The 14,229-nt window shown below is 47.1% G+C and overlaps 1 protein-coding gene and 1 long non-coding RNA gene across 4 annotated transcripts in view; one reads left to right on the top strand and one right to left on the bottom strand.

The window, feature by feature from the left end:
* Positions 1 to 14,229, bottom strand: part of SMARCAL1 (SWI/SNF related, matrix associated, actin dependent regulator of chromatin, subfamily a like 1) — an 80,763-nt gene that overhangs the window by 25,159 nt on the left and 41,375 nt on the right. For both annotated transcript variants that reach the window (XM_068246088.1, XM_068246089.1), the window contains exons 8-10: positions 7,122 to 7,280; positions 2,943 to 3,008; positions 625 to 765 (exon numbers count right to left, since the gene is read on the bottom strand). In XM_068246088.1, the coding sequence (XP_068102189.1) occupies positions 625 to 765; positions 2,943 to 3,008; positions 7,122 to 7,280 (366 nt within the window). The remainder of the gene's footprint in view (positions 1 to 624; positions 766 to 2,942; positions 3,009 to 7,121; positions 7,281 to 14,229) is intronic.
* Positions 1 to 14,229, top strand: part of LOC137525188 (uncharacterized) — a 66,742-nt gene that overhangs the window by 30,704 nt on the left and 21,809 nt on the right. The gene's annotated exons all lie outside the window — the stretch shown is intronic.

Below are 14,229 nucleotides of genomic sequence, written 5' to 3'. Positions count from 1 at the left end.
GTCGGAGTCGAGGAGTCGGTGGAATCCTAAACTGGGGAGTCAGAGGATTTTTGTACCGACTCCACAGCCCTGGTGGAGCCTACAATAGTCAATCAAAATTCACCTGTTGATTTTCAAGGACAATGTTTAACTGCTGCCATTCTTGCACTGTTAATTGCACAAGCCTCAAACCTGCTACAGTTGGTCATTGGGTGACTGGGGTTCAAATTCCGAAAAAGGGGTGGAGCCACAAACAGCCAATCAGATTTGTTTCATTTCAATGCAAATTATTGATGCCAGAGCCCGCACAGCTCACAAACCTGGTAATTGAGTAATTGTGTGTTAGGGTTAGAAAAAGTGGGTGCAGCCAACACCAGCCAAATTCCAAACCGGGCAACACCGGGCCATCAGCTAGTTTGTTAATAATTATCAAATTGGATGGTCGATCGGCCGCCAAGTCGAGTTATGTAAGAGGCATCTTAAAGATACATGTAGCATCACGGCCAAGATGAGAACTTAGAAAGGGCTTTTATAGAAAAGAATGCAAGATCCATAGATAAGGTTCACTACTGCCGGTGTTACCAGATTATCTGAAGGATGCTGCCAGTCCAGAGTAATGCTCTGCAGTTGCAGCTCAGTCCTCACCTGCTTGGCGTCACAGTAGCGGAGACCAAACTCATGGAAGCGGGGGAAGAAGGTGGGTCTCACTGCGGCAATCTGAGTGTAGAGCTCAGCCGGCCTGGACATGGCGGGAGTTCCGGACAGTAAGATCACCCTCTTGGCGCTCTGCAAACAAAAACAACAAGACTGTGATCTGTCATCCATCACAAAATGAGCAGTTTGATTCCCTGATGATGCTAGATTGCGAAACCGGTCAGAAAGAAGACAGGCGGCACCTTTAATGTCTTATTGGCTGTGGACCAGCTTACACGCGCAAGTTTTTATTAGGGGTTCCTGGGCCCCGTATGTAAGTCTTTGTTTTTATCTTGTTTTTACGGTCTATACCGATTGTTTTTACAATAAACGGTTTACACTTAGAGTTGCCGTTTTTTGTTGTGTTTATATATTGGCCTTCCTGGATACCATACCATATATCGGAGTAAGGGAGTGGTGGAAGTTTGGATCCATATCTGCTCGAGGTTCGTTAGGATTACCACTGAATGTGAGACATACAACCTTATAATGTGGGTTGTTGGCAGCTGGTAAGCCCCTCTTATGCTAGGCATACACAGCAAATCAATCGAGCCGCTGATGGCTCGATTGATAATATCCGAATGGTCCGATGATAGATTCCCCGCTCGATCCCAATAGCGAGGAATCGAGCGGCTGATAAGGAGCGCCGGCGGGGACGAGTGGGAATCGATCTGCGCGGACGAGCGGGGACGTGGCGGGAGTCGATCCGGCGGCTAATCGGCCGCCGGATCGACCCGTGTATGCCAGGCATTACTCTTTTCTAGTGATGGTTGGCCATGAGACCATGTGAGGTTGGAATGTCACCGTGGTGAAGTTTTATTGACTGTATTTATTCCTCTCTGATTTGCGCTGACTTCTTAATACTAATTTTGTGGACTTTGGACGTTATTCATTCTCGGCAGTGATCATATGTTCTATTTCCTTGGCACTATTAAACTGCTTGTAAAAAATGAGCAGTAGTCTGTATTTAAAGCAGGCAGGAGTTTGGCCACAGCAGGCTGAGACAGCTTTTGGCTTCACCCTGCCTGTAAATTTGCCTGTGCCATTTTTGAATGCACACCCCTTTGGTAAACCTAGTAGTGTTACTCCTCTTCAGTACAACAATCTGTTAAACATGCAATCACCCTACACATTATTTTATTAGTCAATACCATCAGATATTACATTTCAACTTAAAGGAATACTTAAGTCACTAAAAAAATGACTTTTACTCACCTGGGGCTCCCCTCACCCCCTGCAGCTGAACGGTGCCCTCGCCGTGTCCCTCCGATGCGCCTGGTCTCGCCGGCAGCCACTTCCAGTTTTGCCGTCACCGGCCGACAGGCTGTGAACGCGGCTGATTATCCGCATCCCCGGCCGCAATAGCATTATAGAGGGCGCTATTGCGTCCGGGGACGCGGATAATAAGCCGCGTTCACAGCCTGTCGGCCGGTGACAGCCAACCCGGAAGTGGCCGCCGGCGAGACCAGGTGCATCGGAGGAACACGGCGAGGGCACCGTTCAGCTGCAGGGGGCTGAGGGGAGCCCCAGGTGAGTAAAAGTCATTTTTTTTAGTGACTTAAGTATTCCTTTAAGCGGAGCTGAACTCAGAACTTTCTCTCTGCTTTTAAAGATAAGCAACAGCATAATAACTTTTACAGAAAACATTTCCTTGTCACAGCTTATAGATCTCCCAAAGAGATGCTGTAGCGTAGTTACTTCCTAGTTTGCCGAGAGCACAGAAAGGGTTAAATTCCCATGTTTACATATTAACAACTCGACAGACAGCTGGGGGCACAAATTACACTAACGCATTACTTGCTGAGAAGAAAGAATATGACAGGCTGTTCTCTATAAACACATGCAGGGTGGATTTCTGTGTTCTCGTTCTCTCCTCTGCAAGAGTTCACTCTAAGTCTGCAGTTGTTGTGACAGTATATGGCTTGGAATAAAAGGATTCCATTAGTTCTCTTTCTTTTTGCTATTCTGACACATTTATTCCTCAGGGAGGAGGGATGCTGGTTCTGCGTATATGGCAGTATAATGAACACTCCCATTTCAGTAACGGCTGAGAGCAAAGTAAGGCAGCTGTCCCAATGGAGCACATGCAGAGCTCCAAAGCAGTGGCCAGGAGGGAAAACAGCGTAATCACAAGTAACAGTTTACTGCAGCTTGATAAACTACTTCAACCAAACAGAGATCATTTTATAAAGGATCATTTATTGATTAGGGAAAATGTAGAAAGACATTAAGCTGCTACAAGACACGGGCGTATGTAGAGGATTCTGTACCTTGAGCAGAGGCATCGCAGATTTGCACCGAGCTGTCTTCACGTTCTTCAGAAAATGGGATTCATCCTTGTAGGAGAAGGAAATATTGTCATGGTGACATCTCGTTTCGCAGCTCAATGTTGGTATACAGAGGAGAGAGGACTGACATACACCTCAGCGAGTGGGCAACACAGGTAGTTAATGTACCGTAGTAGAAACAAATCGTTTAAAGAGAACCTGATCTTCTCTATTGTAGTCCCCGCCTAGGTGCCATCATCTTCTCTACTGTAGTCCCCTCCTAGGTGCCATCATCTTCTCTACTGTAGTCCCCGCCTAGGTGCCATCATCTTCTCTACTGTAGTCCCCACCTAGGTGCTATCATCTTCCTTTACTGCAGTCCCCCACTAGGTGCTGTCATTTCTCTACTGCAGTCCCCCACTAGGTGCTATCATCTTCTCTACTGCAGTCCCCCACTAGGTGCTATCATCTTCTCTACTGCAGTCCCCCACTAGGTGCTATCATCTTCTCTGCAGCAGTCCCCCACTAGGTGCTATCATCTTCTCCACTGTAGTCCCCCACTAGGTGCCATCATCTTCTCTACTGCAGTCCCTCCTAGGTGCCATCATCTCCTCTACTGCAGTCCCCTCCTAGGTGCCATCATCTTCTCTACTGCAGTCCCTCCTAGGTGCCATCATCTTCTCTACTGCAGTCCCCCACTAGGTGCCATCATCTTCTCCACTGCAGTCCCCTCCTAGGTGCCATCATCTTCTTTACTGCAGTCCCCTCCTAGGTGCCATCATCTTCTCTACTGCAGTCCCCTCCTAGGTGCTGTCATCTTCTCTACTGCAGTCCCCCAATAGGTGCTATCATCTTCTCTACTGTAGTCCCCCACTAGGTGCCATCATCTTCTCTACTGCAGTCCCCTCCTAGGTGCCATCATCTTCTCTACTGAAGTCACCCACTAGGTGCTATCATCTTCTCTACTGCAGTCCCCTCCTAGGTGCCATCATCTTCTCTACTGAAGTCACCCACTAGGTGCTATCATCTTCTCTACTGCAGTCCCCCACTAGGTGCTATCATCTTCTCTACTGTAGTCCCCCACCTAGGTGCTATCATCTTCCTTTACTGCAGTCCCCTCCTGGGTGCTATCATCTTCTCTACTGTTGTAGTCCCCCACTAGGTGCTATCATCTTCTCTACTGAAGTCCCCCACTAGGTGCTATCATCTTCTCTACTGTAGTCCCCCACTAGGTGCCATCATCTTCTCTACTGTAGTCCCCCACTAGGTGCTATCATCTTCTCTACTGCAGTCCCCGCCTAGGTGCTATCATCTTCTCTACTGTAGTCCCCCACTAGGTGCTATCATCTTCTCTACTGTAGTCCCACACTAGGTGCAATCATCTTCTCTACTGTAGTCCCCGCCTAGGTGCTATCATCTTCTCTACTGCAGTCCCCCACTAGGTGCTATCATCTTCCTTTACTGCAGTCCCCCACTAGGTGCTATCATTTCTCTACTGCAGTCCCCCACTAGGTGCTATCATCTTCTCTACTGAAGTCCTCCACTAGGTGCTATCATCTTCTCTAATGTAGTCCCCGCCTAGGTGCTATCATCTTCTCTAATGTAGTCCCCGCCTAGGTGCTATCATCTTCTCTAATGTAGTCCCCGCCTAGGTGCTATCATCTTCTCTACTGTAGTCCCCCGCCTAGGTGCCATCATCTTCTCTACTGTAGTCCCCTTCTAGGTGCTATCATCTTCCTTTACTGCAGTCCCCCACTAGGTGCTATCATTTCTCTACTGCAGTCCCCCACTAGGTGCTATCATCTTCTCTACTGCAGTCCCCCACTAGGTGCTATCATCTTCTCTGCAGCAGTCCCCCACTAGGTGCTATCATCTTCTCTACTGCAGTCCCTCCTAGGTGCCATCATCTTCTGTACTGAAGTCCCCCACTAAGTGCTATCATCTTCTCTACAGCAGACCCCCACTAGGTGCTATCATCTTCTCTACTGAAGTCCCCCACTAGGTGCTATCATCTTCTCTACAGCAGTCCCCTCCTAGGTGCCATCATCTTCTCTACTGCAATCCCCTCCTAGGTGCTATCATCTTCTCTACTGAAGTCCCCCACTAGGTGCTATCATCTTCTCTACAGCAGTCCCCTCCTAGGTGCTATCATCTTCTCTACTGCAGTCCCCCACTAGGTGCTATCATCTTCTCTACTGTAGTCCCCCACCTAGGTGCTATCATCTTCCTTTACTGCAGTCCCCTCCTGGGTGCTATCATCTTCTCTACTGCAGTCCCCCACTAGGTGCTATCATCTTCTCTACTGTAGTCCACACCTAGGTGCTATCATCTTCTCTACTGTAGTCCCCTCCTATGTGCTATCACCTTCTCTACTGCAGTCCCCCACTAGGTGATATCTTCTCTACTGTAGTCCCCAACTAGGTGCTATCATCTTCTCTACTGTAGTCCCCCACTAGGTGCTATCATCTTCTCTACTGTAGTCCCCCACTAGGTGCTATCATCTTCTCTACTGCAGTCCCCGCCTAGGTGCTATCATCTTCTCTACTGCAGTCCCCGCCTAGGTGCTATCATCTTCTCTACTGCAGTCCCCGCCTAGGTGCTATCATCTTCTCTACTGCAGTCCCCGCCTAGGTGCTATCATCTTCTCTGCAGCAGTCCCCCACTAGGTGCTATCATCTTCTCTACTGCAGTCCCTCCTAGGTGCCATCATCTTCTGTACTGAAGTCCCCCACTAAGTGCTATCATCTTCTCTACAGCAGACCCCCACTAGGTGCTATCATCTTCTCTACTGAAGTCCCCCACTAGGTGCTATCATCTTCTCTACAGCAGTCCCCTCCTAGGTGCCATCATCTTCTCTACTGCAATCCCCTCCTAGGTGCTATCATCTTCTCTACTGAAGTCCCCCACTAGGTGCTATCATCTTCTCTACAGCAGTCCCCTCCTAGGTGCTATCATCTTCTCTACTGCAGTCCCCCACTAGGTGCTATCATCTTCTCTACTGTAGTCCCCCACCTAGGTGCTATCATCTTCCTTTACTGCAGTCCCCTCCTGGGTGCTATCATCTTCTCTACTGCAGTCCCCCACTAGGTGCTATCATCTTCTCTACTGTAGTCCACACCTAGGTGCTATCATCTTCTCTACTGTAGTCCCCTCCTATGTGCTATCACCTTCTCTACTGCAGTCCCCCACTAGGTGATATCTTCTCTACTGTAGTCCCCAACTAGGTGCTATCATCTTCTCTACTGTAGTCCCCCACTAGGTGCTATCATCTTCTCTACTGTAGTCCCCCACTAGGTGCTATCATCTTCTCTACTGCAGTCCCCGCCTAGGTGCTATCATCTTCTCTACTGCAGTCCCCGCCTAGGTGCTATCATCTTCTCTACTGCAGTCCCCGCCTAGGTGCTATCATCTTCTCTACTGCAGTCCCCGCCTAGGTGCTATCATCTTCTCTAATGTAGTCCCCGCCTAGGTGCTATCATCTGCTCTACTGCAGTCCCCCACTAGGTGCTATCATCTTCTCTACTGTAGTCCCCCACTAGGTGCTATCATCTTCTCTACTGCAGTCCCCCACTAGGTGCTATCATCTTCTCTACTGCAGTCCCCCACTAGGGGCCATCATCTTCTCTATTACAGTCCCCCACTAGGTGCTATCATCTTCTCTACAGCAGACCCCCACTAGGTGCTGTCATCTTCTCTAATGTAGTCCCCACCTAGGTGCTATCATCTTCTCTAATGTAGTCCCCGCCTAGGTGCTATCATCTGCTCTACTGCAGTCCCCCACTAGGTGCCATCATCTTCTCTACTGTAGTCCCCCACTAGGTGCCATCATCTTCTCTACAGCAGTCCCCGCCTAGGTGCCATCATCTTCTCTACTGCAGTCCCTGCCTAGGTGCCATCATCTTCTCTACTGTAGTCCCCGCCTAGGTGCCATCATCTTCTCTACTGTAGTCCCCGCCTAGGTGCCATCATCTTCTCTTCTGTAGTCCCCTCCTAGGTGCCATCATCTTCTCTACTGTAGTCCCCGCCTAGGTGCCATCATCTTCTCTTCTGTAGTCCCCTCCTAGGTGCCATCATCTTCTCTACTGTAGTCCCCGCCTAGGTGCCATCATGCCATCTGTAGTGCAACCGGCCTCCCTACTGTCTTCTACCAAGCGCCATCAGTCCTCCCCTGCAGTTACTTACAATAATGATGACTTTGAAGTTGGACGTGGCGTGTTTCTCCATCTTTCCCAGCAGATCGTAGCTGACAATGTTGATGAGGCTGGTGGATTGGCTGTCTCGTCCGGTCACAATGACATTGACATTATCTGCAGAGACAGACGGCAGCCACCTGTGGAAAGCCTGAGAGTGCAGATGGGACCTATTAACAAGCTAACGAAAATTAAACGGAGACAAATCAAAACGCAGCAAACCGAGAAGGCAGAAGAAGTGACTGAGCAGCAACACTCACATACAGGCCCGGATTTACCAAAAGGCACTGTAGGCACGTGTCTACAGGCGGCTGATGATGGAGAGGTCGCTCACTCCTCTTCCCGAACGCCTCCCACCCTCCTTCCCTATGCAGAATCCTCATGAGAGTGTAAATGAGAGGTTACTCACCCTGATCTCAGCATTCCACTGATGAGATTTCCCTTCAGTCAGGGACACCTCTAGCTACTTAATACTGAGGGTTCTTCTGGCTACCTTATGCTAAGGGGCACCTGTAGCTACCTATGACAGGCAAGGGAAGTAAGGGAGAAGTGACAGCTGGGCCAGCCAGCACACTTGCGGTGCAGTACGGTGGGGGTTTGTAGGCTCATGGAGGGTGGAGTCTAATGTGCTAGGACATCTGTGCCTATAGACTCCTGTGATGTAAGTCTGGGCCTGCTCACATACCAGCAGCAGGAAAACAGTCAGAGCTTATCCTCAGAACTTGCCTTTAGATTTATACTCATTTATGACATTCTGAATCAAAACTGGTGAGGTTTCATTTTCTACTCAGGGAAGTAGAAATGTTACTTACAATAGGTCTAATGTAGCATGTGAAGTCAGGAGGAGGACCTACAGACAATATAGGAATGTCCTCAGTACTCTCCGATTCTCCAGGATAATACAAGATAGGAGAAGGCGCCCCAAGTGAGATACAATATGTAGTGAGTGGTGGTAAGTGATAAGAGGTTAAAGCGGGATTGTCACCATAACATTCAAATTTTGGCCTTTTGGCCTCTGACGAAGCGGGGGAACCTGCGAAACGGCTGTCAGGCCGTCCTTTTGTACCCCCAGATGCCTTTACTCACTGTACCTTTTGGAATAAAAATTCACTGAAGCATTAATACTGGTGCCGGACCTGCTTTTCCTCTTAGCCTACAACGTGTGATATCTTCACCAGGTAAAAGAGCACAGTTGCTCGGTAAATTGTTCCAACTGTTATTTCCAGCCTCCTTCGAGTGCCAGTCACTTATCCTTCCTTAAATAGTACATTCAAATTTTAACAGCAACTGGTCTGAGTGTATTAAGTGATAAAGATGCTAATCCTGCATTCAAAACTTTTTCTGCTGCTATGGTTTGGAGTTATCACATACCTTAGGAGCACTGGCCTTTTAATTGCCATTGCCATTGGCTGGCAAAACAGTTGCATGCTGAGGGGTATCTTTTTATCTATCATATATTCCTCCTCTTCCCTTTATTTCCCCCTCCTAATGACATAAGACAGTGCACTTCCTAGTACAGACCTCAGTGGGAGTGTCTGAAGACTCTGGGAGGAGGGCGGGTAACTAATACACAATTAGCAAGAGGAGAAAAAAAGAGTGAGGGAGGAAAAGATGTCAGGATTAGCTTCATTCAAAAGTAACTAAGATGGAAACTGTCTAGAATAGGATTCTCTACTTTCCCTTTCAAAAATTCACAGGAATCAGAACGTGGACAGTGCAATACATCTGTTATGTTAGTAGCTCTAGTATTTATCTACTTATATATGTATTTTTTATTTCTAGGTTAGAATGGGTGTCACTTGTTCTTTAAAGAGGAACTTCAGCCTAAACAAACATACTGTCATTAAGTTACATTAGTTATTTTAATTAAAATAGATAGGTAATATAATCTCTCTATGTTTGTGATTTCATGAGGGCAGCCATCTTTTTGGTTAAAAGGAGGTAACAAGGAGCATAAGACAGTTCCAACTGTCTTGTGTCCTGATCACCCCTCCCATTTGCTAGGCAACGAGAGCATCATCATCAGAAATCCCATCATGCTTTGCACAGCATCAGGGAAAAAAAGCCAGGGCAGTTTTCTTTGAAAGGGCGGGGCTTAGCTAAAATGCAGCTAAAAATGAGACTTCAGTAAGAAAAACAAAGTTCTGATGGTGTGAAATTGTTAAAGAAACGCCAAGCCTTTTCAGTGCTGCTGAGTAGATTTTTAGTCTGGAGGTTCACTTTAAGACTGTTATTGTTAGACACCAATAATAAGACAACGCGTTTCATGGGAACTGCCCGCTCCCTCAGGTCAATACGAGACAGTGTCTGAGCTGTGCATCTCTGTTTCAGAGCACCAAATCATTTGTCATGTCTTTGTCTCATATTGCCCTGAGAAACGGGCAGGTTCTGTGTAAAATGTCTTTTAACTGGTGTCAAACAATAAAAATCTTTACCTCTTATCAAGAGGCAAGACCTATTACTTATCCCCACTCACGACATATTATATCACAATTGGGATACCTCCTCCTATCTTGCATTGTCTCCTCCCCTGTCCCAGGGAGGGGTAACCTCTGCAACTACATCAAGTGGTTCTTTGTTGTTTTCTGGAGCTCGACCCATGTTGACCCAACCGAGTCATCATAACCGAGTGGAGACGGTCCTTCTCCACATGCCTGAAATTGTGGTTGTTTATAGCAACCCATGTTTCTTTACATTTCCCAGAAATACTACACTATTGGTCAGGGGCGCCTCAAGCCTTCTTGTCACTCCAGGCAAGAAATCCTGTGGCGCCCCCCCATAAAAAATAAAACAAAAATCATATACATTATAGAACACTTCACACATGATATAAGCCATCAGAGAGGGATAACTATGAAATGGGGCCCTGGGCAAGATAACACTTTGCCCTCCACTGATGGTCACCTGGCTTATTTAGTTAGATTTGGTGGGGGCTAGCAACCACCAGGCCCCTAAACTCTCTCTAGACCCTAGGCAGCTGCCTAAGTTTGCCTTGTGGATGATCATCATTGTATGCCATACAGCACATGCTGCCAGAATGCACCTCAAATAAATACAGCATCCACACTACAAGTTCCAATGGCAGTCACATTGCAAGATTGGATTATCAAGCAAGACATTCTTACTTTCAAAATAATTTTTCACAAACATTATGAGATATGCAATATGTTACCACCTGTTAGGGTAGGACTGGAGTGGGTATATCATGACATTGAAGGGCTGATATGGTAAGGTGGTTTAAGGCACAGTGTACACCGAGCGGTTTTAGCAGCGATCCGCCAACCGCATTTGTCTGTGAAAACGCTTGGCTAATGTATTTCCATGGGCTGGTGCACACCAGCGGTTTTAGGATTGTAGCAAACCACAAACGTGCCTCCTGCTGCACATTTGCGGTTTGCAGAAGCGATTCTGCCTCAATGTAAAGTATAGGAAAAATGCAAACCGCTCTGAAAACCGCTAGATCAGAGCAGTTTTCCGGGCGTATTTGTTACAGAAGCTGTTCAGTAACAGCTTTTACTGTAACAATATTTGTAATCTGCTCCACAAAAACGCTCGGCATGTTTAGAAAATGTCTCTAAACATGCCTAGAATCGCTCTGAAATCTGCTCCAAAACCGCTAGCGTTTTGAGGATCTGCTAGCGGTTTTGGTGTGCACTGGGCCTAAAGGTCCGTACACACGCCGGACTTTAGGCAACGACGGGTCCGTCGTTGCCTCCCGCTGGGTGGGCGTGCCAGCGACAGTCCGGCGTGTGTACGCTCTGTCGTCAGACTGATACGGCTGTTTCTGAGCGATCCGCCCGGCGGATCGCTCAGAAACAGCCGTATCAGTCTGACGACAGAGCGTACACACGCCGGACTGTCGCTGGCACGCCCACCCAGCGGGAGGCAACGACGGACCCGTCGTTGCCTAACGTCCGGCGTGTGTACGGACCTTAACAGTTTGATTCATAATCCATTCTGGAGATAAGCACAGTGTGTTTGTAGTGTAAGTGATACAAGAGAAGAGAAGTAGAATGGAGGGAGGAAGGGTAGTAGAGGGTCAGAATTGATGACATGGATGAGCAGATATCTATGAGGTAGAATAGAGGCTCAGTGGGTACCACTACTGCATTTCAGTGCTGAGTCCTAGGCTTAAACATTGGCCAGGGCAAAATCTGCATGGAGTTTCTGTCTTCAGACACTTCAGACATTTCCTGCATCATAAAAAACATACTAATAAGTCAACTGGTTTACCCCAAAACAATCCTATATTGAAAATATTAGACTATAACTGTGGTAGGGATTAGATTGTGAGCTCCTCTGAGGACAGTCAGTGACATGACTATGTACTCTGTAAAGTGCTTCAGGAGATGTCAGTGCTATATAAATAAACAATAATAATATGGTAGGACATTATACTATGACTATGGTAGGGTTAGATTGTGAGCTCCTCTGAGGACAGTCAGTGACATGACTATGTACTCTGTAAAGTGCTTCAGGAGAAGTCAGTGCTATATAAATAAATAATAATAATATGGTAAGACATTAGACTATGACTATGGTAGGGTTAGATTGTGAGCTCCTCTGAGGACAGTCAGTGACATCACTATGTACTCTCTTCAGTGCTGCAGAAGATGTCAGTGCTATATAAATACATAATAATATGGTAGGACATTAGACTATGACTATGGTAGGATTAGATTGTGAGCTCCTCTGAGGACAGTCAGTGACATGACTATGTACTCTGTAAAGTACTGCAGAAGATGTCAGTGCTATATAAAGTACTGCAGAAGATGTCAGTGCTATATAAATACATGATAATAATATGGTCGGACATTACAGTTTGACTATGGTAGGGATGAAATTGTAAGCTCCAGTGAGCAGTCAGTGTTATGACTATGTACTCTGTAAAGTGCTGAAGATGTCAGTGCTACATAAATACACAATAATAGTTCCAAATGCTACTGGCTCCCCTGAAGAGTGCTCAGACTAGTGTACATAGTTGTGCACATTGTTCCCCAAGTAGCACTTGTTTGGTCAGAGAGACAGTGGGAGAGGGAGCATGAGCAGAGGGTGAGGGCAAGCAAAGTTAAGCTCCACACTCACCACAGTGACTGCAACAACACAGGAAGATGGATCCAGCGATGTGTCCCTCATGACAAGCGTCCAGCGATTCATCTTCCTGCCAGCGGGTATGTGAGATGTCACGTGATATTACAGGACGGGCGCAAACGAGAAGTCAAGCGACCTCAGTACTTTACTTGATCCTCAGTGACAGTCACTTTTCACCACACAACGCTAAGCGATGTCACAACATCGTGTAAATGACTACTTGTCGCTCAAAAAAAAAAAATTGATGAACATCGGGAAAATCGTTGGAAAAATCGTGAGGTGGTACATAGCATTAGAGAGAGGGCAAACAGACAGCATTAATGGAAATACATTATTATGCCATCTTCAATTATAAGTAGTGATGGATGTAATTACACACATTGCTTACATGTCCATTATCATTGTTTGAGCTTTAGATGCTGCCCTCCTATTCACTCACGCACAATGAAAGACAAAACCTGCAACCCCCACTGTGTCCATTACACACTTCAAACACTGTCCTGTTGAATTCAGGGAGAAGTGCAGGCTGTGTAGGGGAGAGGATCAGATGATCCATAGCTAGTCATGGCGATCCTCCTGACATCTAGACATGCAGACATTCTAGCAGAGCACACAGCTGTCTGCAGAGTTTACTGTTTGTTTGTCTCACTCCCTCTGCAGACTCAGTAACATTTGGGGGTAGGGCGCTGTCGCTGTCTCCTCTGTGGAGAGGCAGAGAACAGCTATAAGCCAGAGACACCTTCTTAGGGAGTATCTATAATTCTGAACTCTGAATGATTCTTTAGTGACTTAGCAGAAGGCTATTTGTGAAAAGAGCAGAGTAACCAAGCAGCTCAGGGTGACCCAAGCTACTAGGAATGTATAGGGGGATAAAAGGAACCAAATGCCCTCCTACTAAAAAAGCAAAGCTTGGTGTAATTTGCCTTCTTAAAACAGAAGGAAATCTTTTTCTCTCCAGTCCCTTACAACGGTCTTTCAGGACAGGAATTTTTATTTCCCCTTGGACAGACAGTAATTTATTGCGCCTTCCACATCAAAGCCGCTCCAAGCCGCTGCCTGGGTGGTCAGTAGGTAAAGGCGCCCCTGCTATTGGTTCTTCTGGTGCTTTTTTGCATCCTTTTCTTAAGGTATCCATACACCTAAAAACGATTTCCCGCCGATATACAGCAGATTCAATCACTGATCGAATCTGCTGTGAAATCGTTACACAAATGTTGACCGATTCCACCCGAACTGTCCAGGCGGGAAATTTAGCTTGATCGCCGGCGGGTCGGGAGCATGTCGTTAGCGGCGTTCGATATGGCGAGAACTGACGCAGCGTAGCGGCAGCAATACATCACCTGTTCTCTGGCGCGAGTTCCCAGGTGCCTGCAGTCTCTCATTTCTTCCAGCGTCCTCTCCGTCTTAATTTCCTGTCCCGTCCTGTGAGAAGGCGAAGTTCAAACAGTAGAGGGCGCTCTACTGTTTGAACTTCCTTGTCATAGGGGACAGGAAGTAAAGCGAATATGGAGGACGACGCTCTACTGTTTGAACTTCCTTGTCACGTGATAGGAAGTGAAGCGAAGATGGAGGAGGGCGCTGTACTGTTTGAACTTCCTTGTCACAGGGGACAGGAAGTGAAGCGAAGATGGAGGAGGGCGCTCTACTGTTTGATCTTCCTTGTCACAGGGGACAGGAAGTGAAGCGAAGATGGAGGAGGGCGCTCTACTGTTTGAACTTCCTTGTCACAGGGGACAGGAAGTGAAGCGAAGATGGAGGAGGGCGTATACTGTTTGAACTTCCTTGTCACAGGGGACAGGAAGTGAAGCGAAGATGGAGGAGGGCGCTCTACTGTTTGAACTTCCTTGTCACAGGGGACAGGAAGTGAAGCGAAGATGGAGGACGACGCTCTACTGTTTGAACTTTCTGCTTGTCACAAGATGGGACAGGAAGTGAAGCGAAGACGAAGGAGGACGGTGAAAGAAGTGAGAGACTGCAGGGACCCTGGGACTTGCGCCGGCGGACAGGTA

The sequence above is a fragment of the Hyperolius riggenbachi genome, chromosome 7, assembly GCF_040937935.1.
Source record: "Hyperolius riggenbachi isolate aHypRig1 chromosome 7, aHypRig1.pri, whole genome shotgun sequence".
In the NCBI taxonomy this organism is placed as follows: Eukaryota; Metazoa; Chordata; class Amphibia; order Anura; family Hyperoliidae; genus Hyperolius; species Hyperolius riggenbachi.
The sequence above is the reverse complement of the archived record's forward strand: the minus strand, read 5'-3'. Positions and strand labels throughout refer to the sequence as shown.